The 24,429-nt window shown below is 51.9% G+C and overlaps 1 protein-coding gene across 5 annotated transcripts in view; it reads left to right on the top strand.

Moving 5' to 3' along the window:
- ABLIM3 (actin binding LIM protein family member 3) overlaps nucleotides 1-23,984 on the top strand; it is a 101,748-nt gene extending 77,764 nt beyond the window's left edge. For 2 of the 5 annotated variants that reach the window (XM_045821297.1, XM_045821287.1), the window contains 13 exons: nucleotides 607-678; nucleotides 6,882-7,011; nucleotides 7,713-7,811; nucleotides 9,177-9,224; nucleotides 11,112-11,246; nucleotides 12,885-12,949; nucleotides 14,235-14,382; nucleotides 15,507-15,536; nucleotides 16,134-16,192; nucleotides 17,929-17,989; nucleotides 18,667-18,674; nucleotides 19,192-19,272; nucleotides 21,860-23,984. In XM_045821297.1, coding sequence (XP_045677253.1) covers nucleotides 607-678; nucleotides 6,882-7,011; nucleotides 7,713-7,811; nucleotides 9,177-9,224; nucleotides 11,112-11,246; nucleotides 12,885-12,949; nucleotides 14,235-14,382; nucleotides 15,507-15,536; nucleotides 16,134-16,192; nucleotides 17,929-17,989; nucleotides 18,667-18,674; nucleotides 19,192-19,272; nucleotides 21,860-21,973 — 1,050 coding nt within the window. In that variant the 3' untranslated portion in view covers nucleotides 21,974-23,984. Of the gene's footprint in view, nucleotides 1-606; nucleotides 679-4,670; nucleotides 4,827-6,349; nucleotides 6,380-6,881; nucleotides 7,012-7,712; nucleotides 7,812-9,176; nucleotides 9,225-11,111; nucleotides 11,247-12,884; nucleotides 12,950-14,234; nucleotides 14,383-15,506; nucleotides 15,537-16,133; nucleotides 16,193-17,928; nucleotides 17,990-18,666; nucleotides 18,675-19,191; nucleotides 19,273-21,859 lie in introns of all 5 variants that reach the window. The other 3 variants (XM_045821327.1, XM_045821307.1, XM_045821316.1) reach the window with 3 other exon arrangements.
- The last annotated feature ends 445 nt before the right edge of the window (nucleotides 23,985-24,429 follow it).

Genomic DNA, 24,429 nt, shown 5'->3' with positions numbered 1-24,429 from the left:
CTGCCACTCTCTGAGAGGCACTAGGATTGACATAGCATTGTTCTGCTAAAGAAGCCATTAGTCCATCATTTCCATTGTTTGGAGAGAGATTTTTTAAGCTTATCACTAGGTTGATGTCAATTTGCAGTGGATATACCATAAATAATCAGTATATTAGGCAATTACATGAAGTTTAACCTACCTTTATATTTTGTACAATACAAGCAAACTACTAAGGAATGAGAACTAACCAATTGTATTCATTTAAAGTAAATACATTATTGACTGGGATTAACCCGAATAAAAAGTTTTATGAGTAACTTCCTATCTAAGAGGGCAATCACACACACACACACACACACACACACACACACACACACACACACAAGACAAATTCAAACAAATTCATATTCAGTCCAACAGCCTAAAATCTTGTGCACTTCTGATTACATTCACACAGACATCACTTTAAAAGGCAGAAGATAAAGAATAAGTGCAGAAATAGGCAGAGAGTGCTTTAATAGCATTGCTAACACCCCCTGAAAAGCTGCATGCATATACCCTGCCTCCCCTTCCCACCGGGTCAGGGCACAGCTTCTCACCCTTCTGCCTTCGTCTCCCCCACAGCACCGACGGACGTCTGAAACTTCCATCTCACCCCCTGGGTCCAGCATTGGGTCACCCAACAGAGTCATCTGCGTATGTATCGCTTTGCAGCCACTGAAAGGATTTCCTTATCCCCCAGCCTGGAATCTAAAGAGGTTCCAAGGGCAGCTGTCAGGTTTTCATCCAAATGACAACTACCGTTATCTATTGTGGCCTGTCACATGCTGGGCTCTGTGCTGGGTCCTGAGGATACAGTGGGGGGCAGGGAGAGACACGGCTCCTGCCCTTGGGGAGCACACAGCTTAGTAAACACAGACTTACAGGGATAACGTTGGGATCAGTAGGAACACGAACAACTGCAGCAACAGCAGGAGCCCTTGGCAAGCTCTGAAACAGCACATCCTTCCCCCATTACTTGCCTGACAGAAGGGCCAGGGAAAAATTTGGGATCAGAGCTCTATCCAGAGTGGGTATTGGATGGGATGTCAATGTGGAGACAGTGGTGTGTGATAGAGAGGCAGAAAGGAGGAAGGAGCCACATGAATGTGGAAATGAGGCTGTGAAGGATTTGGCAAACATAAAGAACAGCTTCCTAATCATATAAGAAGTCCAGGGATGGAGTCCCCTTTGGGCGTGAGTCTGAACTCTCATCCCTAGAGGCATTCAAACACAGACACTCTTCATTGCCAGGGGTGTGGCAAAAGGGGCAAGAGTTGAGTCAGAGGACCTCAGAGGTCCCTTGGATATGTAATTTATTCATTCATTTTTCCTTCATTCGCTCAGCAAATGTATGCTGAGTGAGCGTCTACTCCCCTGCATGCTGTGCTCTGCACTGCGTTGATGGTGGTGAACTGCACCGACCTGCAACATAACACTGAGTTCGTAATTCCACAGATAATCAGGGGCAGTTCTGATAAAGTGCTAGGAAGAAAAGGTACAGGGTGCTCTGACGATGCCGCAGATGAACAGAGCGACCTGACAATCTAGGACCAGTTGGGAGAAGAATCGGAAGAAGAAACATTTAAGCTCAAACATGAGGGATAAACAGAAGTAAGATAAAGGAGGTGGGGGAGGCAGAGCCAGAGGACCACGAAGAGCAGAGGAGGGTCCTGAGAGTAAACGAACCTCAGGCTGGCTGACTCCAGACTGTTTCAGCCCTTCTCAAGCCGAAGGAGCCAAGGAGACCAGAAGGCGGGGAGGGAGGTGTCTGGAGCAGGAAGCCCTGATGAAAAGCCCTGGAGACAGTCCTCAACCCCGCCAGCCCCAGGTGGGCCCTGCCCGTCATTGGGAGATCATTGTTTTGCTCCAAATGCACATCCAGTGTCCTCCTTCATCACTGGATAATACTATTGATGGAACTGTTTCCTTTCCTTTCTTCCTCTGTTCAAATGAAAGAAAGAAAAAGATGTAACAGTAGTCATTGACTGTAACTTCAATATGGGTCAATGCTGCCATGTGGCTCCCACAAAGGCAAGTGATTTTGATCATGGGCTGTCCTCATTGAAGATTCCCGTCCAGAACAGGGGAGATGATCATCCCCCTGGTGTTATGGATGGGGCCAGACCACAGCGGGATTACCAGGCTTAGTTTCAGGGCCTCCACCGTGAGAAGATTACTGACCAGAGTGGGGCTGTCTCCAGGAGAGAGTTGCCAAGGGATGTGAGCTCAGGATATGCTGAGGCTGCACTGCAGTGCCTTGCATCCCTGGCTGGTCTCCCCTGGGCTGCGGAGGAGCCTTGCTAACCTTTGTGAAGTAGGTTCAGCACTGATGCTGTTCACCCTGGAGGCCTGGGGGGGAGCTTGTAGGGCTGCCCCTGAGAGAAGCACCTCCACTCCAGATGAACAGCAACAGGGACACCTGCCACTGTGCCCTCCAGCTGGGGGCTTGTACACTGAGATCAGCCACCCCCACATCCGAGCACAGGCATGTGTCTACCTGTCTGTATTCTTCTGCTCTCCCCTTAATAGCACCTCATCTCCAGCTACCCTGGGGGACAAGTGCACATGTCCTGCGAGCCATGTTTTAAGTCAGACCATTCCAAACATGGCTTCCAAATTTAGGGAAGAAGCCATCCGACCACTTCTGGGACAGGTAATAACAGGCAGAAAGATAGAGTATTGGTTTAACTTTCACAGATACTGAGGTTTGGTATTAAAATAGAATTGTTAATGCACCTGGAGGGGACAGGTTCCAAACCTGGCTCCGTACCCTGCTGACTACCAGAATCATCTCCAGGTGACTGGACTTGGACCTGCTGCACTGGTCTCTTCCTTCCTTTCTGGCCAATTGTGTTAGGACACCTGTGTCCAGTTGCTGCAAACTCATTTATAACCTGTCAGCAAGGCAGCTGGAGGAAGAAATGTAAATTTAGTGGTTCTGACGTGTGTAGTAAAGTGCTGAGATGAATATTGATGGGTTGAAACAAGTTTGCAAGATGCCAAGAGCTCTCAAGGTCAAGATCTAACATCCCAGAATGAAAGGCAGCAGCTACTTCAGCCAGTAGACTCTCCCAATAAGGTGCCCTCTACACCCACACCCCAAATTGGCACAGATGCATCTGCAGAGGATGCCGACGGAGGGCGGCACCAGGGACTGCGGGAGTGGGGAGCTATCACCACCCTCAGTGCAAAGGGAAAGGTGGGTAAGAGCTGGAGCTGTGGAAGAGCAGCCCCAGACAGGAGTCGTGCCCAGTCACCACCAGGCAGAGCAGGTGCAAGGGGGCCAGGTACACAGCCTCTTCACTCACCTCTCACTCTGCAGATGCCCCACTTTGGCCAAACCCAACTGAACCACAGGAGCCTGTGGTACAGTCCGCAGGGCCTCAGAGCCCGGGTCGGGGCAAGGAGGAGGCCTGGGGCAAAGGGGAGTGAATGGCGCAGTGCCCAAACAGCTGTGGGATGGGACAGGGATGGAACCGTGAAGGGCTTTGAGAGTGTTTGAAATACCAGCGCTTCTAAGGTCTTTATAAAAATTGCTTTCTAAGTAGTCTTGGCCCTCAGACTTACCTGGCCCTCAAAGCATTGAGAGAACATTATGAGGATAACATAGTCCCCTTGGATTCCCTGTGTCATGGCCTCTCTTAACCTTCCTCGCGTCAGGACATTGGGAGCCACAGTAGTTCTGGGGGGAGTGACCCTGGTTAACCATAGAGGAAACCAGGCCACGGAAGGAACCACAGGAGGATGCAGACATGGAAAGAACACGGCTTCAAGAACCACGAGACACGCTGACCCACGCTAGAGGAAGTGGCCTCCTCATCCATGCGGTTCTAGAGAACTGAACTCAGGCGAAGCCAGGAAGGAGTTAGAGGCTCAGTTCAGTTCGGCGTAAGGAGCAGCTTTCTGGGCGCAGCCCCTTGACAGCTGTGAGCCAGTGAACGCCCCGCCCTGGAGAACTAGAAGAGGCCACCAGGGAGGGCAGGTTCTCAGGTTAGACTGGCTGGGTTTGAATTCTGGTTTGGCCACTCATTAGCTATGTGACCTTGGGCAAGTTCATTGATTTCTCCGTGCCTGTTTCCTTGTTCAAAAGTGCAGATAATATTAGTACCTGCTGTTAGAGTTGTGAGTTGTATGGACTAACAGTTAGTCCATATAAGGGACTTAGAACAGTGTCTGGCTCATAGTAAGTTCTCACCAAATGTTAGCTAGAGTTTTCCATCATGATTGTTTCTGTCTTTACCATCATCACTGTCTTCTTTAAGGACTCTGTGAATGGGGTGTCTTCACTCTGGGGGGTCAGAAGACTGTCAGCACCTGGCTGTGCAGTTCAGACTAGATTCAAACCTAATGGCTAAGTGCTGAGAGCTGCAGAACCCTTGGGGCCTCAGTTTCCTCATCTGGAAAATAGAAATAATACTGACACTTCACAGAGTCATGCATCAAATGCACACAAGCAGTGTTAGCCCTGTTGGAATGGATGGCCTCTCAGACCTGCCTTATTCTAACACTCTGCGAGTCTTCCATCCTAAAGCTTTGTTTTTAGTGGAAACTGAAGAAGCTCCTTCTCCCTGTGCCTGGGTTTTGTTTCCTCTCTCCTTTCCCTCTTATCTTTCTGCTTCTTTCCTATCCATTTCCTTCTTCCCCAGGCTAAAGTGGATAATGAGATCCTTAATTACAAAGACCTGGCAGCTCTCCCCAAGGTTAAATCCATCTACGAGGTACAACGCCCCGACCTCATTTCCTACGAGCCTCATTCCAGATACACGTCTGATGAGATGCTGGAGAGATGTGGCTATGGAGAGGTATGGCATCTTGCCCCTCTCTCTGGGGCCGTCGGAGGAGAGGAGGGCCCATGGGGTCCCCGGTCCCCTCTATCGCAGACACCTTGCCTTCCCCAGTGTTGCTCCTGGGACTCTTTTGAGCTGGAGCTTACAATCAACATTTAAAAATAAGGTGATTTCATCCAAAAATTGGGCTTTTTTTGAAACATTAGAGGTGATGACATCAACCAGTATTTCCGCCATCCAGAGGTGGGGAGCAGTGCCCTGCTTTATAGACTGGAGGTGGGCTTCCAGTTCTCCCGAGTGCCCACCACTCCCTGAGAGCCCGGCCTTGAAGCCGAGAACCTGTGACTACTCATCACTGGAACGATTGTTTTTCTCACACCGGAGAAGTTTTACACACAGCCCATGGCTCTTGTCCTCTGCCACACTCAGTGATCATTTGGACTGGTGATCCCTGGTTAGTAGGTTCTCTGGTTTCTGCACCTGGCCTTAAGTCCCTGTGCTCAGGACACAAGAGAAACTCTTATAAAAGCTCGGCATCGGCTGCCTTTTGAAATAAATAAGTGGTTGCTGGATGAAAGCATGTTCTCTGAAGAAGGCAGAGCGGCCTCCTCCATCCCAGACTCCTGAGCTGAGACTGTTTGCAGCCAAAGGATCCCAGGCCTGGGGGGCACAGACCCGGGTTCCTGTCCCTGTTCCACCACTGTCCCCTTCCTCTCTAAAGGGACTGGCTCACATCTGGTTTGAGAGCCAGTGCCGAGACTCTCTGGGTTCTGGACCAGGAAAGGGGACTGCACATTTGGTGGAAGCTGATTCTCCTGAGCGCAGAGATGGCACATTAGGCCCCACAAGCCCCACCCAGCCCTGAAATTTGTTTTGTTTCACTCACAAAATACCTTTTAAAAATGTAAATTAGTTTCCAACATTTCAACATTGGGAGATTTCACATAAGAATTTGCCTTTCCAACTTGTCTTGGAAACTTAAGGAGCTGTGTTAACGTAGGGCTGGCATCCCAGCATGGCCCTGAGGTGCTGGGGCTGAGCTGCCCTCTGTAGATGGGACGTTCCATCTCCAGCTTGCCACACCACCCACTGGGCCAACTCCTGTGTCGATGGCACCATGCTGGCCCTTGCTTGGCCCTACCTTTGTATCCGCTGCCCTGGGCACTGCCCTCATGAACCACAGAGGGGGCATGAACTGGTAAAGAAACAAAGAAGTGTCAGAATGATTCCGAGCTTGCAGTGGAGAAGCCTGGATCTGGGGAAAGACCACCCCACTTCCTCCCTGAGGGGTCCCGAGCTATCCCACTCCCCCTCTGGGCCGTGGGTTTCCCATGTGCAAAAGGAAGGCACAGTCTCAAGGTTTCCTACTACCTGTCAGCACTGCCGATATCCTGGAACTCTGAGGGCATTGCCTGGAGAGGGAGGCCGAGGGGCGGCGGAGAACCTCTCTTTGCTGAACCATTTAACTGCTGTCTGTCCCTCTCTCCCGCCCTCTTCTCTCTTCTTTCATGACTGCCTTCAAACTTTCTGCTTCTAAGTCGCTGGGAACATTATCTCCCTACTCCCAGGTAATTAAGCCAGCATGGGAAGACCTTTTATATAATGGTGTCCCTCTATGCTGACCAAACAGGCCCCTGGTTCACCCCTCCCTAGCCCTCCCAGGGACCTGAGCCCTTGACCCGACCAGGGCAGCGATAGGCAGACAGGAGCATGACCTGGAGGAAGTGGTGGTGGCATAAAGGGCAGAAACAATTTGGAGTGAACCTGATGTGCCCTTTCTACCCAAAGATGACCCCCAGTGCTTCTGAGAACCTTGGCCAGGATTCCAGGGACCTGGCCCACAGGTTCCATTCAAGGGCCTCTGAGCGATGGGTGAAGGCCCTGAAAACTCTCTGCACCCTTCCTTGGGCTGTGCATGTAACCCAGGGTGGGGGCCTGTGTATTCAGAAGGGCAGCACCACGCCCCTAGAATCCTGGATTCCCTGTCACTCCCTCATCTGCCTAATAGACCCTTGGGCCATAGGCCCACCTCATTGGTGGCCTTGCTCACAGCCCCACTTCCTCCCCCAGGACATCTACGAGAACTTGGACCTCCGGCAGAGGCGGGCCTCCAGCCCAGGATACATCGATTCCCCCACCTACAGCCGCCAGGGCATGTCCCCCACCTTCTCCCGCTCACCTCACCACTACTACCGCTCTGGTAAGGAAGGGGGAAGCCCCCAAAGGGACAGGAAGAGCCAGGGGACAACACAGTGGCTTGATGTCCCCAGCTGCAGAGACAGAACAGGGCTTGCCCGAGATCTCATCGCAGAATGGCCTCCACAGGCCTGTGGTCACCCTGGTGACCAGCTGGGCCTTGCTGAGGCCCTGCAGATGCCCTGGGCAGGGGAGAGGAAGGCAGGCTGTAGGAAAATGGGTGGTGAGCTGCTAGGGGAGGGGAGTGGCAGGCAGCCCAATGGCCCTAGCTGGGAGAAGACACTTCAGTCCTCATCCTTAGGCCTGTCCGTCCAGAGGATGGAACCAGAGGACCAGAAGTGGGGTTGTGGCCTGGCCTTCACTCAACAGCCCAGCCCCACCCAGGCCAGTCAGGCTGTCCACAGCCAGCCCTGAGGTTGCAGGTGAAGCAAGTAGAACAATGAAGGGAGGAGGCAGGTGGGGAGGGTGGGGTGAAAATGCCTTCCTGAAGCTTGGTGGGGTTGACTCTTGCAACCCACAAATCCTGACTTTGGGGTGGAGCAAGAAAACAGTGCTGAGCCTGTTCCTGCCGACAGTGCATGAGCGCACAGCCGTCTCCCTGCCATCCCGGCCCTCACCACCTCACTGCTGCCTGAACCACCGCCACGTTAATGCCTGTTTTCTCTGCCTCTCTTCTCTCTGGGGACCACTGCCTGCGTGCTCCAGGGCCCGAGAGCGGCCGGAGCTCTCCATACCATAGCCAGTTAGATGTGAGGTCCTCCACTCCAACCTCTTACCAGGCTCCCAAGCACTTTCACATCCCAGGTAGGCTGCCAGCCCGGAATGCCCGGCATGGGTGCATGCTTCATGGGATCTCCAGGCACCCTGAACTGGCACCGAGGAGAATCCGGGTCCTAGGGACCGTCCCTAACCAGTCACTCTAAGTAGTCCACCCTCTGGCCCCAACATACCTACAGTCTTTGGTCCACTCACTTGATAGAATCCGTCTTGGTCAGAAAGCTGCCAGGAAGCATCCCAGGGAAGTGTCTGGGATGTCTAGGGGCCGTGGTGGGACACAGCTGTGATCAGGCTGCAAATAAGGGGTTTCTGCATCAAAACTCTTGGAACCGAATCTCCTTCCTGCTTCTTATGTGTAAGCTGGTGACCTCAGGCCAGTTACTCAGCTTCTGTAAGCCTGTTACTCCTTCTTTACAGCCAGGCACTCCTCTGGAACCTGAGGCTGCAGTTGTGCTTAAACCAGCCCAGATCCTGCCTTCATGGTGTTTATGTTCCAGTGTGGGGAGGGAGGTCATCAATGAGTAAACAAATGCGTGAAAGGGTGATTTCAGGCAATGACAGGCTCTGTAAACATAAGAAAACAGAGTATGTGACAGACTGGGGTGGGGGAGGCTGGGCTAGGTGAGGTAGTCAGGAAGGGCTTCTTGGAGGCAGTGACATTGAAGCCAAAAGATGAGGAGGAAGCATTTTGTGAAGATCCCAGGGGAAAACATCCTGGTGGAGCAAGGACAAGGGCCCTGACACACTGAACTGGCTGCAGGCCAGTGTGGCTAGAGGTAATGAGCACGAGGGACAGTGATGGGTGACCCTGCAGGTGTGATTTGGACAAGATCTCGTTCTGAATTACAGCAGAGCTGGGCCTAGACTAGTCTCCCAACTCCGGGCCCAGGTTTTCCCTCCTCTCCCACTTTTCCCCAGGAGCTCGTCCTGCTGTTTCATCTGTGCCTTTCTCAGCTGCCCAGAGAGGTCCCATCCTGTCTGTTTTTGAGGAAGTGAGGGGGATCATGCTGAACCATGGCTGTAGCATTCTGGGCACTTTCACGTGGAATGATGCGTGGCCGCTGGGTGGAGGCGTTGAACACCTTCCTGCATGGGGTCCTGCTGAGCACATGCCCACCTTTTGCCTGCATGCCCACCATTCAAGCCCCAAATCCCTTCCTCAGGACCATCTGAATCTACCCATTCCTTTCCTCTCACCCTTCTTGGAACCCAATGGTATGAGGTTGGAAGTTCAGCTTTGGAAGAGGAAGTCCACCGGGGAAAAGATGGTGGACACTTGGGAAAACTTGCTGACCATCTCTCTCTTCTGAGATCAACTGACCAACTGCTGTCTCCTTTTTTCCTGTCTCTCTCTCTCTCCTCCCTCCTGTCCCTTCTGGGTCTGTCTGGCAGCTGGAGAAAGTAACATCTACCGGAAACCCCCGATCTACAAACGGCATGGTACGGTTGGAGGCAGAGAGGGCATGGCCAGGCAAGGGATGTGGGGCAGTTACCGTGTGTGCAGATGGATCTGCATGGGTCACCAGGAGGGACACATGCAAGGCTGCACCTTGGTCCTTCTTGTTGACTGCCCTCCCATCACTCCAAGTGACATTAGAGAAGAGTTTGGTGACATTTTAAAAGGACAAGAAAGATCTCATATCCCCTAAATCCTTTGCTACCATCTCCCCAACCTCCTACCCTTCCCTAAGTCCCATGGCTTCTAGTGTCCTAAATCCCTGTTCAGCATACCCCTGGGAGAGGCGCACCCAGGGCGCTGACACCCAGTCACTCAGCACTGAAAACTGATGGCTCTTGCAGAAGCATTTATTGAGCCTCATTTGAATAAGCGCATCTCTTAGTTGAGGATGCAGAGGCACAGCAGCCACCCTGTCACCTTTGTGTGCCTATGGGTCCACTGGATAACAGAGTTAGTGGAGCATGAGCCATCAGAAGCAGCTATGTGTTGAGATCTGAACTCACCAACCTGATGGAAGGGGCAATACAAGTATTAATAGCAGCTCTGGGTACTGATAATTTAGACAAATGTCCTTGATTTTGGAGGGGCTGAACAGGGATCGAGGAGGGTCTGTGAACATGTGCATATCTATGTGTGGGTGTAGAGGTCATACCATGTGCCCCAAGTGGACACAGAAAGTCACCAACCCTGACAGTTAGTTTGACTTTATATCCAGAAAAGGCCCCCAGATCCAAACCCCTCAGGACTGCGTGGGACTTCCCAGATGGCCCTGAGGGGCAGCACCAAAGCAGGGAGTCTGGGGTGGAGGTGGTTTGGATGGATTAGAGGGCAGATGAAAGAGCTGAGTGAGATTAGCTGGGGTGGGACCCACATCAAAGAGAATGGGAGCTTTGGGAGCAAGTGCTGCTGGGGCAGGGGGAGGCGTGTAGCCGGAGCTGGCTGAGGGCAATCCCAGGACTCTGCAGCCCTGGCTGCCTGGAGTGTAGAGTTTGTCCCTATAGCTTGTCCCCTGAGGAATTATCTTGAAGCCGCGCTCATTTCCCCAGGCCTCTCTCTGCCCAGGTCAGCCTCTTGCCAGTCTTCGGCACATGCTGAAGTCACCGTCCAGAAGGTTTTGTGGCTTTGATAGGTTTGATGTTCACCCCATGCTATGGAATTCACATGGAAGCTTGAAGCTGGATGGCACCTGAGCCAACAGACCAATTCTAATGCTCACAGAAGGGGAAACTGAGGCAGAGAGGGGCAGGGTTTTCCTGGTGTTACAAGTGAGTTAAGTGGCAGAGCAGGGAGCAGAACCTAGTGTTGCTGACTCCCTGTCCAGTGCTCCCTCATTCAGGCCACATAATCTCCTCAGGAAGGATCTGGCATTTCAGGCTGAGAAGGCTGACCTGACTCAACATGCTGCACGGCCCTGCTGGCCAACTCCCACCACAGATGTAGCTCCAGTCCACAGCAAGGCAGGCTTCCAGAGGGGAAGGAAGCCTAGGGCAAGGGCTCACCTGGGACACGTCTAGTCTTACTTGGAGAAGCCACGGCCTTAGTATTTGTTCACTTAGGAGTACACTGGGAAGTCCATGGAATGCGGTAGAAGGAGTCCTAAGCTAGGAGTCTGGTCCAGTTCTGGTCTTACTTGCTCTGTGGTCCTGAGCAAGCACCTTCCCCTCTATGGTGTTCAGCTTTCCAAGTGGCAAGTGTGAGCCATGGACTCAGTGCCTTTCCAGCTCCAGTGCTCCACACCCCAGACCCTGGCCTCAGAGTGGCCTCACTCCCCTGGGCTAGAGGCCGGCTGAGACATGGGAAAGAGTGTAGAGGATGCTAGTCTAGAATGCTCTGCCTCCCTGAAGCTCTCTCTTTTTGGTCCTTTGCAGGTGATTTGTCAACAACAACCAAGAGCAAAACAAGTGAAGACATCAGCCAGGCCTCTAAATACAGTCCAGCCTACTCGCCAGACCCCTACTATGCTACAGAGTCTGAGTATTGGACCTACCATGGCTCCCCCAAAGGTAGTGTGCCCCATGGGGGAGACAAGGCCAGAGCCCTGTCACCTACACCAGGGATGCAAGGGGCCAGGACAGTCACCTACTCCTTCACTTTATCAGTCATTTATTCATTCAGCAAACATGTTTTGAGGGCCAGCCATGGGCCCTAAGAAGGCACTGACAAACAGACCAGGCCATGTCCTTGCCCTTGTGGAAAAGACTTGGGTCCTAACTAGAGAGGGAGGTGATATATAAGGGGATAAACAGGAGGTAGGAGAGCTGATGACAGGCGCATGCAGTCCAGCCTAGAGACGACAAAGCCTGCCCAGATGCAGACTCTGCTGCTACAGGAGGAGTAAGGAGGAGACAAGCCCACTGAGTGTAGAAACGCATCTGCAAAGACCCAGGATGGGAAAGAAAAGACTGTCAGCTAACCTCGAGCTTACAGTGGGGTGGGGGAGGTGATGAGGGGCCAGGTCCCACCAGGCCTTGTGGGTTCTGGTCTTTACCCTAAACAGCAGGAAGCCATTCAAAGTGACAACATGATAAGACTTGTGTTTGTAAGACACCGCTTCGGCTGTGGGGTGGACACTGGTTTAGAGGACTGAAAAGAGAGAATGTAGGCAGATGGGAGGTGCTTGTGGGAGCCCTGACAAGAGGACCTAGTGGTCCTCAAGGTGCAACCCCTACCAATCAGGTATCCCAAGCTGTTTCTTTCCAGTATGGCGAGGAATTTTCATCAAGTGCCATTTTGATTCAATACATACCTTTATCAATTGTCCATTCTAAGCAAAGTTTCTGAGGAGTTGAGATGACACTACCCCTTCCCTACCCTCAACAAAGTCTCCATTTAGAAAGGAGATAAGACACCAGCCCAACTGTAACCCAAAGTGGACAGTGACAAATGTCCATAAGTGATGAGTGTTCAGAGGCTACACAGGCAGGAAAGACCACACCCAGCAGGCATGGGGGGAGAGGGGCAATCCTAGATGATGCTGTTTCAATCACAAACATACGGAAGGAAGGAAGGAAGGAAGGAAGGAAGGAAGGAAGGAAGGAAGGAGAGAGAGAAAGAGAGAAAGAAAGAGAGAGAGAGAGAGAGAGAAAAGAAAGAAAGAAAGACCAATTCCAAATGGCTGAGGCCAAATTAGGGACGTTCTTGATCATGTGACTGAAAGTGTTTGTGGCACGACAGGACCCAGAGGTGAGTGGACATCATCAGGACGTGTCCTGTCCCCTGCATTGGGTCGCTCCATTCTCAAGCTGACTCTGTCCTCGTCATAGCCAAGTGAGCTCCAGCAGGTCCAGGCTTACCTCCTGCTGGGCAGAAAAAGGGCTTCTCTCTCCCACCAGCATCAGACAGAGTCCCAGCATGGTGGCTGGTTAGCTCTGTTTGGGCAGCAGCTTCATGTGCACCTCACAGCCCAAGGATGGGAAGGGGTGCTGGGCATCTCCATTCAGGGAGGCCCGTGGGCAGGGAGTGGCAGGTCGTGGCAGGTCATTCACCAAGTGCACCTGTGCAGGGTCACTCAGCTCGAAAGTGGTAGCGCGTGGAGGAAACCCCCACCTGTCCCAGCTCCTCTACTGCCCCTTGTGCCCTCCCCCCAGAGCAGGCCGAGAGGGGCGCACACGCAGGAGCTGACCCTAGCTGTCTTTTGGCAGTGCCCCGAGCCCGAAGGTTCTCATCCGGAGGAGAGGAGGACGACTTTGACCGCAGTATGCACAAGGTGAGCCAGCCACATCACTGAATGAGATGCTTAAAGGGTTCACTACTGAGGACATTTTCATTTGCAAGTAACAGAAACCAAATTCAAACTCACGCTTTGATGGAAAGAAGAAATGGCAGAGCCAAAAAGTGAAATGGTCAGATTATCTTCATGTATAACTAGATCCAGCTGCTCAAGAAACTGCCATGGGGACATTGTCTCTCTCTGCGCTTTTGCGGGCTTGCCCCTGCATTGGCCTCGTGCTCAGGCAGGTTCTTCTCACTTCATGGAAAGTGGGTGCCAGCGCCTCTCGTGCACGGCTCTTGGGAGTGGAAGGTGGTGCCACTGCCCCTCAGAAAAGGGGAATGGTTTTGTGGCTCCTCAGAAAGCTAAATGTAGAGTTAGCGTGTGGTCCAGCAATTTCATCTCTAGGTATATGCCCAGAAGAACTGAAAACTGATTTTCAAACATATGTGCACACCTGTTCATAACCAGCCAAAGTTCACACCAGCCAAAAGGTGGGAGTAAGCTGAATGTCCATCAGCTCACAAATGGTTTTAAATGTGATATATCCATATAATGGAATACTAGTCAGCCATAAAAAGGAATGAAGTCCTGATATATACGACAATATGGATAAACCTTGAAAACATTATTTGTGAAAGAACCCAGACACAAAAGCCTACGATGCATTGTACAATCTCATTTACATGAAATATCCAGAATAGATAAACTTGTAAAGACATAACCTAGATTGGTGATGACTGGGGACCAGGAGGAGAGGGAAGTAAGAAGTGACTGCTTAATGGTACAGGGTCTTTTTGGGGGGTGATAAAAATGTTTTAGAACTAGAGAGGTGGTAGTTGTACTAAATGCCACTGAATTGTTCACTTTAAAGTAGTTAAGTTTATACTATATGAATTCCACCTCTCTAAAACAAAACTTCTTTCGAAAGACAGGTGCTAGTGATTCCAACCAGAGTCTCAGGGAAGGCACTCCCGGCCCAGATGGGGCCGACTGCCCATCACTCCACCAATCACTGTGGCCGAGGCAATGCAGTCCTGTCGCTGGCCAGACCTGCTTTTTGTGCCCACTGTCAGAGTCCCAGCCAGGCCAGAGGGCCACTCATGAAAGAGAGATGAACTCCCAAAAGGAAACATGGGTCCTGCAAGGAGGGAGGGACACTGGGAAGGAAAAATGACAGGGCCACCAGAGGGAGTCCAATCACTCAGCCATTCCTAAGCCTGTTCCCCCCCAGTGCACTCTGCCTCCTTCTGACTTCCTCTGGCTTCTCCTTCACTCCCAGCTGCAGAGTGGAATTGGCCGGCTGATTCTGAAAGAGGAGATGAAGGCCCGGTCCAGCTCCTACGCAGATCCCTGGACCCCGCCCAGGAGCTCCACCAGCAGCCGGGAGGCCCTGCACACGGCTGGCTATGACATGTCTCTCAATGGCTGTAAGCACCGCTGGGTGGGGGCTTTTACCTCCCCTCTCCATCAATGAATCTGAACTCCTTCAGTCTCACCTGGTTCTGGAATACAGACTTGGCAAGGGGCTGTGTGGGACACTAAGTAAGACCATGCTCTGCCCTGAGCAGTCGATTCTGCTTCTTGGGCCTCTGAAGCAGTGACTTCCAATCATCTTCTAATCGTTTGAATGGCTCGAAGATATAAGGCACTACCTCTTGAGGTAGTGAGCCTCCTATCACTGGAGGTACACAAGCACAGCATTGGGTGAAGCACTTTGCCCTGAGAGTCTCTCACTATAATCTCCTCCCTGTTCCTGGGCACATTCATGTGCCATCTGCCTCCTCTCCCTCTTACCCCTGTGGGATCCAGTCCCGCCAGGAAATCCTGTCTCAGTCAATACTTGGTGGATAATAACCTGGTCAAGAATAAAAGCACCTTGACATACTTGTCAATACTTGGCGGATACAGACCAATACTTAATGGACAGTAACTTAATCAAGGATAATCACCCTGACTCTGGGTGAGATTAAAGATGATGGGGCTTCAATGATGATAAATCCAGTTTTATTCAGTGTTTCCCATGTGCCAGACACTGTGCTGGTACCTTTCTGTACTATGTCATGTATTCTTCACAACCACCTTATAAGGGATTCATCTTCCCTCCCCACTTTACAGATGAGGAAACAGAAGCATGATTAAGCAACTTGTAGAAGTTAGGCATCTACTAAAAGCAGAGCCAGGGTGAACCCAGGAGCCCAGTTCCCTGTTTGGCCACTGAGGCGCTGTTTTTAATCCCTGCCTCTGGGCTCTCTGCAGTGCGCCACCGGTGCTGCTCAAAATGCAGCTCCCCTCGGTGGCACCAGTGCAGCAGATACCACAGAGCTCCTGCTATGCGCCAGGTTCTGGGCTAGGAGCTGAGAGGGGGCTCGGGGATGGGGTGCAAGGACAATGATTGGAAAATGACCCGTGGGAAAGGAGATAATAAAAGAGGCTCCTCCTCCCCTCCAGCCAGGGTGGCCCAGGTGTGGGAGTCATGTCTGTTTGCCCCATGAACTATCCACATGTCGGTCTGTCCCCATGCACACTGATCTCTGGCTCTTCTCTCTTGCAGCCCCTCGGTCCCACTACCTGGCTGACAGTGGTATGTTCTGCCTGCCCTACCTTCAGCCCAGGGTGTCCTGTGAGGGCCAGACTGAACCTGCACAGGTCTCCCATAGCTGTGATAAGCAGAGAGTGTGGATACCCCAGCACAGTCCCCCTCCCAAGCAGTCCACCCCATTGTGTTTGTCAGTTGGTAGGCCTCCACTTTTGGTTCTAGAACCAGGATTGGCGTGCCCAACAGCTCCCAGCAGGAAACAAAGAGTGTGCACCTCTTCCGCCCATGTGAGAGCTTACCTGTCTGGGTTTCAAGCTCAACTCCAATTCAGAGCCTTTGTCCAGAGCCACCCTGTGGCCAGGAGAGGAGTGCCTCATAAAAGGCTAGCTGTGTGCAAGACAAGGCCAGAAGACTGTGTGAATGGGTGCTTGGGGTGGCCCTAGAATTCTGCCAGGGGGAGGCACCCCGAAGATGGTCAGTTGTAAGCCTGGAGAGCAGTGGTGGAAGGATCTGGAGGCCCCCAGCTACAGCCGCCTCACCCCGGAGTTAGGGGGTAATATTGGCCATTTGCAGCCAGATGAGCTTAGGGAGAGGGTCCCATGGCCTGGGGCCCCTAGTAACTGTTTTGCTCCTTCTCTTCAGATCCCCTCATCTCCAAGTCTGCCTCCCTGCCTGCCTACAGAAGAAACGGGCTGCACAGGGTAAGAGAGGCCATGCGGGGCCATTGTCCCCACAGTGTTGGCGATTCCAGCATTAGTTCGCTGCTGTGGCACTTACGGTGATTACTAAGGGGTGGAACCCTGGCCAAGGCCTTGGGGATAGAGGTGGACTAACTGAAGGAACCCAAGGCAACGGTGGCTCTCCTCCCTGTAATGTTCAGGTGCCCCCATGGGAGGGGCTGGTGGATGCCTGGCGCTGTGCTAAGCAGTTTACAAGTGCTAACTCATTTACCCTGCGAGGTAGTTACTATGGAGGCATGGAGCGGGCCGGGGGGGGTGGGGGTTGGCTAGCTCTGTCCCACACCCAGTACATGAAGAGCCAGGACTCAAGCCGATAGCCACACCCATCTGCCTGCTTCACTTGCCTGCCATGGCTTGGAGCCCTCTGAGCTCTTCAGTGGCCTGCAACATGAAACTCACGGAAACAGTGAGCTGGTTTAGGGACCAAAAGGGAATAAAAAATATCTTATTGGTAAGAGGAGGGGCTGCGTGACTGGACAGGTGATGGGGGAAAGCATAAACATTGAGGTAAATAAATATTTATTAACTGAGCACCTACTAAGTGCCAGGCACTGTTCTAGGTGCTGGGGATCCTGCGGTGAATAAAGTTGCTGCTCCCAGGGAGCTTGAGTTCTAGCTGGGGAGACAGGCAACCAGCAAAAGAAAGTGTGATTTGCAGTCAGGCGATCCTAAGTGCTGAGACAGAACTCAAAGCTTCGGGGCAGGGAGAGGAGACAGTCAGCAGGGGATAGATTTAAGCAAGGCCTGAGGGCTCAGAAGGACCTCACTGCTTGAATACCAGCAAGAGCCGTCTGGAGAGGGGAGGACAGTGTCAAAGGCCCTGGGCGGGGAGGACGCGTGGCTGGTGGCATGGAGTGAGCGTGGGGATGAAGCCTGACAGGAGGGTCAGTAGGGCCCTGCACGCCGGTAAGGACGTCGGAGGGCTTCCAGTAACTGCGCCGTGTGACCTGACTCGGACGTGTGACGGGTCCCTCCACCGCTGTGTGGACTAGAGACCACAGAAGGACAGAGTGGAAGCCAGAGACCCGTTGCTCTGTGGCCGTGTCAAGCACACAAAAGGGGTGTGAGCACCACTGGGGGACGGCGGCTGGTGTTAATAAGCCTGCCCTGCCGCAGGACACACAGGCCCCGTCCCCAGCACACTCCAGGCCTGGACGGTCGTTCACACAGCAGTCACTCATTGTCAGTATTTTATACACACCAGGCAGCACTCCAGGTGCCTGGAGTACATCGGTGACCAAGGAAGACAAAAACCCCTGCCCCTTGGAGCTTCTGCTTTTACAGGGGAAACAGGAAACAAGTGGTAAATAGTAAACAAGTCAAATTAAATAGAATGTAGAAAGTAGTAAGTGCTATGGGGACAAGGAGGAAAATGTTGAGCCAGATAAAGGAGATTGGGAATTTGAGGAGAGGGCAACTTGCATTTTTAAACAGGGTCATGAGACCAGGGCAGGTCTCATGAAAGAAAGCACGAGATAAAATTCGCCAATAAGTAAACATTTACTGAGTGCTTATTGTGTGCCTGGCCTGGGCACTAGAAATTGGGCAGTGAGGTAAATCACCCCAGCTTGAGACTGAGGCTTCTGCGAGGGCCGCCTGTCCCACATGCCCGGGGCCATTTCCTGGAGACAGGTGAGTGCCCCCAGGAGGCAGCGGTGAGCCTGCCTCAGGCCAGCCCCGCTCTGTCTCCCCTGCAGACACCCAGTGCCGACCTCTTCCACTATGACAGCATGAACGCCGTCAACTGGGGCATGCGAGGTGAGTGCGGGCCCCCCAGAACTCATGGGGCATCAGGTGCCCTGCTCACGGCTGCAGCGTGACCCTCAACAAATGACTGCTACACACTCAGGCCCCACACTGGGCTCCATCCAAACCCTGAAGGGAGTTCCCCTCCCTTTCACTTCCCAGACCCTCCCTTTTCCACTCCTCACCCCTCATCCTTTCAAATCCCTGGCCTTGGGTGATCTCCAGGCCAGCTGTCCCATCTGGGTTCCCAGAACCATCTAGAGCACTGCTGTCCCGGTACTGCTGAGCTAGAGTTGCCAGTCAGCTTTGGGTGCAGGGAAACACTCAGAGCCAAACGCACATTCTTCCTAGCAAACGTTCCATGAGCTCTGGTCTCCTGCCAGCCTCCCCCATCTGACCAGCAGGCTGGGGTGGCAGGGCAGCTCACCTTGGAGGACCCCCAGAATATGGAGGGTCTTGCCTATGTGGCTTAGATTCATCTCCTCTAAATATCTCAAAGGTCATTTTTTCCCTAAAACCGTATCTCTAGATCAGCCCAACCCCTCTCTCCAGCCACCCATGGTACTCCTACCAGCCTTGATTTGGGACAAATTCAGCAAAGACAGGGTCTCTAAGACAGAGGCCAGTACAGTGATGCAAAGCAAAGACCAATGTGTTTCCATTTGTGTGTGTGTCTTTTCTCTTTACAGAGTATAAGGTAAAGGGATCCACAGGCCCGGGAGGTCTCTGAGACACTGGGAGCTGCCGCACTGGGGACCAGCAGGAGAATAACAGCACTGTCTATGCAGGAACGGGGACATCGATAAACAGCCCCGGGGTTCCTCTTAAAGCCAGCATATCCAGTTCCGAGGCCCACTTTCCCTAAGTCCTTCCCCATGACTCTTGCCTCCTAAAATCACATAGTTCCCCCATGGGCCTCAGAGACTTTCTGGAGGCTTCCAAATCACCAGATTTGAGATATTTGCCCACATTCATACCAAATGCCACCAAGCTTATCCCTAGCATATCAAGGGACTCTGGGGCCTTGCCTTTTGGGAAAAGGTAGCTTGAGGCTGCCAGGCAACCCCAAGGAAGTCAAACCCAGCCGTCCCTTCAGTCTTTAACCACTGGCCCTTTTTGGGTAGAGGAGGGAGCCCAGACATAAAATGTGGGTGAAGGGATGAGCCCACCACCCTCACCCAACCAGCAAACCCCACCCACTTCCTCTCTCCTAGATCTACCCTTATGAGCTGCTGCTGGTGACCACGAGAGGAAGAAACCGACTGCCCAAGGATGTGGACCGGACACGTTTGGAGGTCAGTGGAGAAAACTGATAAGGAGCCTTTGGGTTCAAAGGGACTCCAGCCCTTGCCTGGTCTAACCCAGCTCAGGAGGGGCCAGCAATATGAATGGCTTTAGGGTCACACGGCTTGTTGAAAAAGCAGAGGCTCCCCCACAGTGTCCTTAGCCCAGGACTGTCCCATGTTGCTCTGTGCTCTCTCCTCAATTCAGTTAGCATCTGTGCTGCACGGGTCCAATGTGTCCCACCTGAGGTGATGCTTCTGCAGACATGGGAGAGCTAGATTTGGTCCCTGCTCAGAGGCCTGTCGTCTGGTTGATAAGAAGACATTCAGCACTGGTTTCAGGCAGGATTGTGTAGAAAACCAGTGCTGCAATGAGGGGTGTAGGAGGCAGCCCTGTGCAGAGGTAAAAGGATAAGGAGGTCTTGAGTTAGACACCCTCGCTTCCCACCCTGATCCTGCCGTCCCTAGGTGGGCAGCTTGACCAAGTGACAACCTCTCTAAACCTTAGTTCTCTCCTCTATAAAGTGGGGTGATTGTCATGCTTCCCTCAATAGCCTAGTGACATAATGAAACAATACACAAAGAGTCAGGCAGTGTCCTGGGGAGTAAACACCCCACCAGTGTGGGATCACTCTGATTCAGAGAAGACCACTAAGGCTGGGCTGGATGACCAGCTTCCACCAAGAGAAATGATTTAGCTGGACTTGCAGGCGGGAAGGTTTGGATGGATGGAGGGAGGGAAGACAGCATCATGCAGTGGGAACAGCATACATAAAGGCACAGTGGTAGCATTGGGCTTTTGAGCCGCCCAGTATATTTGGCATGTAGTTCCAGTCCCTGGTCATTTCTGACGCAGGAGCACACTTTGTCCTTCCCAGGCCAGGGCCTCTCCCCACCTCTCCCCGGAATGACCTTCCCATCTCGCCAGCCTCCTCCCTCCCCAGGGCTGCCTTCTAGTTAGCGATGCCTGTGCCCCAAACCTCCCCGTGCCTTCCCCAGGATGTGTCACTCATCTCTTCCTCCAGCCTCCCCCAGCCCTCTGTCTAGTGTGCAGATCCATTTCCTCTGCCTGCCAAAGATCGTCTGTCATCTACCACATGGCCTGGACTGGGAGAGGTGTCAGGAAATGTGTGCAAAATCAAATGCAGGCTTAGTTCTGAGAGGAGGCTCAGCGCTCCTAGGGGCAGGACAAGCACCACCTTAACCTGACAGCCGAGGAATTCACCCAGCCTAGAGGGAGGGCTGGGGCAGTAGGAGGGGGATGTCAGTGGCTCAGGAAGCTGCATGAGTCCTTGCTGCTCTAGCATGCTGGGGTAACAGCAAGGAAGCAGATGATTCCACCCACATGTGGAACTGGGGCCTCCTTCCAGGGTCTGGCAGTGAGAGCCTGGCAGTGCTGAAGGGGACAGCTCCCGTGGCAGCTCAGGGGAGCGCCTGCATTAAGGGATGGAAATGTTCATCCTGGAAGACCAATTGCTCTCCTACACCCTCCAGGACACCCAGAAGCTCAGACCTGGGAAGCACAGCCTCCCTAAGCTTCAGAATCACCAATTCTGGTGCTTTTTAAAATACCAACACAGGGCTCCACCCTAGACCAATTAAACTGCAGCCTGCGGAAGGAGCTCAGGCATCAGGGTTTTTCAGAGGCTCACAGGAATGTCTCACGTGCTGCCTGAGCTGAGACCATTGGGTGAAGGACACTGCCCTGGCCCCTGCACCAGCGGACTGCACTGAGTCAATTAGCTAATATAATTGCTACCCACAGGTCATCTCGGCAATTCCAGCGAGTTTTCAGGCAGGATATATGCCATCTATTTCTCTCCCAAAACATAATTTTAAATTTTATTTTGAAAAATTTCAGAACTCCAGAAAAGTTGCAACAGTAAAATGAACATCCGTCTACCCTTCACCTAAATGCACCAATTGTTAACATTTTAAGTGCCATGTATTTCTAAATCTCAAAGCTTTTGACAATAGACCAACTTTCTAGACTGCTCGGAAGGGGGAGAGAATAGGCAGAGCAGTCAGGAGGTGGGGGCGGGGAACCTGCCTGGAATTCAGAACCTTGTTTTGTTTTATGGCCTGTTTGTTCTCACACAAGAAAGAGATGAAAGGCCATTTCAGTGCTTGGAGAAATATGAACAGTAGTGGTTTTTCATTGACCAGCCTGAGGAACAGCCATCCAGATCATTTATAAAAATATTAATAAGAGGAAATCCACCCTAAAATCTTGGCTACACCTCCTTTTTCCTCCGAAGGACAGAGGAGTTGCATTAATCCACACACACTCCTGAACACAGCATGAATGCATGGAGCAGGGATGCAGAAAGGTGAGGTCAACCAGGATGCAGCTAGGGCACTTAGGTGAAGCATAAGTCGCACCTGAATCTGGAGCAGGAGCAGCCTCTGCAGCCAGACCAGCTCCAGAGATCCCTCTGATGAAACATTCATTCATGCATTCATCCACTCAACAAATATTCATCACATACCTGCCGTGGGTCAGACACCATGCCAGGCACCGTGACCCCTCCTGCCTCACCTGCCCCCAGCCTGCACCTCCTGTCCTCAAGCTGTTTTTTCTCTGTCCCCTTCATTTTAGCGCCACTTATCCCAGGAAGAGTTCTACCAAGTCTTCGGCATGACCATCTCTGAGTTTGACCGGCTGGCCCTCTGGAAGAGGAATGAACTGAAGAAGCAAGCCCGGCTGTTCTAGGCAGAGGCTCTATAAATATATATGCGTTTATATAAAGATATATGTAAAAGCTCTATACTGAAGCTCGGTATAATCCCCTTGTGTAATGGGACACACTGCCTGCCATGAGACTTGCTTTTCTGGACTGTCAGGCAAGCCCGCATCATCAAGATATTTTTATGCTCCTTACTTTCTCTTTTCTAAATGCAATGGGGTTTGGGAAGGGATTTGAGGGGACGCCCATCCTTTTACTGGGGATCCTTTTTATACTGAAACATCTAACGTCTAACTTGAGTCCCCTTAGGTCCAAGCCTCTTTCCTAAAGGAGGTGCCTGAAGAAGTCTCTTCTGTCTGTCATTTGGCTCTATTCCCCAGTCTCTAGGGTGGATGCTGACCTTGTGGTTTTCACATCCTGTTGGCCCCAGAGGGGCCCTCCCATGGGAGGATCCACAGCCCCCTCCCAAAGACACTGAGCACCTTTCAGAGCCCTTGTAGAATTTTCTCAGCACCCACAATTCGGAGCTTGGTGCTCTCTGGGGGAGATGCAGTTAGAAGTGTGGGGCTCAGACTGACTCCTCATGGCAGTAAACAGAAGTGGGTAGGGCCTCGGCTCTTCAATCCTTCTTCTGTCCTTGATCCTGACCTCTCCCTGCTCCAAGTCTATGACTCACAGTAGGAAAAGAAAAGTCACTTCCTTTTCTTCCACCACTTACAGCTGGCCCCTTTGCTTGGCCCTGACATGGAGAACCAGAGGGGAAGGAGTGGGAGCCGGGAGCAGAAAACAGAGCAGGGCACCTGTTAGAACTGGAGCTGCAGGACCTCTTGGGACCCTCCTCCCTCCCTCACTGCTTCTAGCACCTCCTGACCCTTCCCGCTTTGGAGGGGAGGTCCACACTGCCGCTGTATTCTTCAGCCTTACTATGATCTATGTGCCTGACAACTCAACACACCGCAGGGCTAACGTTCCCCCCATAGCTCTAACTGAACAACTAGACGGATGACTTCTAACACCCCTCTCAAGGTTACATAGGCCATGTTCCAAAGTGAGGTTCCTGGTCTGTGCCTGCTGGTCCTGGGGCCAGCAGGGTAACTCAACCAGTCCCTGATGCCCACTGCAAAGCTGGTCAAGTTTCACTGCAAAAACTTTCTGAAGAATGACCGCCTATGAGATTCCAAAATTAAGCATTGGCCAACACCACTCACAATCATCCTGGATTTCCCCAGGGGCTGCTTTTCCTGCCTCCTTGCCTCCTGGAACAGGAGCGAATGCTTAGCCTTCTCTCCTCCCCTTTTCAGACCTTCTACCCTGAGTTGGTGATGTTCAGTAGGGTCTGTACCTTCCTGGAGATGCCTTGAGTCAGGCAATTTTGAGGTCTTGGAGGAAGGATGACTAAGTGGAAATGACAATTATGACTCTCAAGAGGCTGGTGATGTAACATGGCAGAGGTAGAACTGACTTCGATAAACCCTCATTGTGTACCTGCTGATGCTGAGCACTTGCTGTATACTGAGCTCTGAGTTGGGGAGGGAGGTGGGAGCCCTGAGATGGTCAGCGTGGGCCCTGGTCTGGGGGACATGCCTGCCAACAATGGGTATCGGAAGGCATGTACTCAAACACAATGGATGTGAGGCGGAAGTGATGGGAGGTGGCATGAGAAAATGGTTGTGACATTACTGAAAAGGCATATGCAGTTGGTACAGATAAAGGAGAGCTTTCTGGAAGAGACTGCATTTGAGCAAATTTTGGGAAATGTCTTTGTAAGCTAGGAGGAGACCATATCAAAAGGGTGAAAGGATGCCAGGCCAGAAAGGAGGTCTACTATGTTCTCATTTAAAATATCAACCCCCTCTGTTACTTCTCTTTATGGCCAATGTCTTTCAACTCTCCTGACCCTTTAGAAACGTCCCTGGCCAGACACAATCATTGAAACTGCCTCATTATCACTGATTGAGAACTTGGCACGATTTGAAGGGCTTTTGTTATTGTTGTTGGGTATTTTTGTTTCCCATAAAGGCACATGATTTCAACCCAGACCTGTGTCCTTCTGTTGTTTGTAGTGGGAGTGGAAATGAGTGGGAAGAGGCTGAACCATGCACATTTTTTCAAAATAAAAGAGTCCAGACAGCGGGTCTCCCTTGGCCTTAGTTTCTCCTTCTGTAGAATAAGAAAACTCAACAAGGTTAGCATCACCCAGATTGATTCCTGCAGAAAATGGGGTCCTGCAAGATGGTAGAGGATGTTCTGATGACAAATAAGAGTCTGTAATCAAAAAATGATAACAATAATAGTAATAGTTCCTCATTGTTAAGCACCAACAATGAGCCAAGTTCTATGCAGAGGGATTTACACCCACCATCTCATTTAAGCCTCTGTAGCAGCCCAAGAGGTAGCCATTACTCTTATCTCTAGCTCACAGATGAGGAAACAGTTTTGAAGAGGATGCATGCTTACCATGGTAAAGCCAGAAACCAAGTCC

The sequence above is a fragment of the Phyllostomus hastatus genome, unplaced genomic scaffold (genome assembly GCF_019186645.2).
Source record: "Phyllostomus hastatus isolate PE091 unplaced genomic scaffold, TTU_PhHast_1.1 phas_contig_150, whole genome shotgun sequence".
NCBI classification, from domain to species: Eukaryota; Metazoa; Chordata; class Mammalia; order Chiroptera; family Phyllostomidae; genus Phyllostomus; species Phyllostomus hastatus.
Note: the sequence above shows the minus strand (reverse complement) of the source record. Positions and strands in the feature narration are given on the sequence as shown.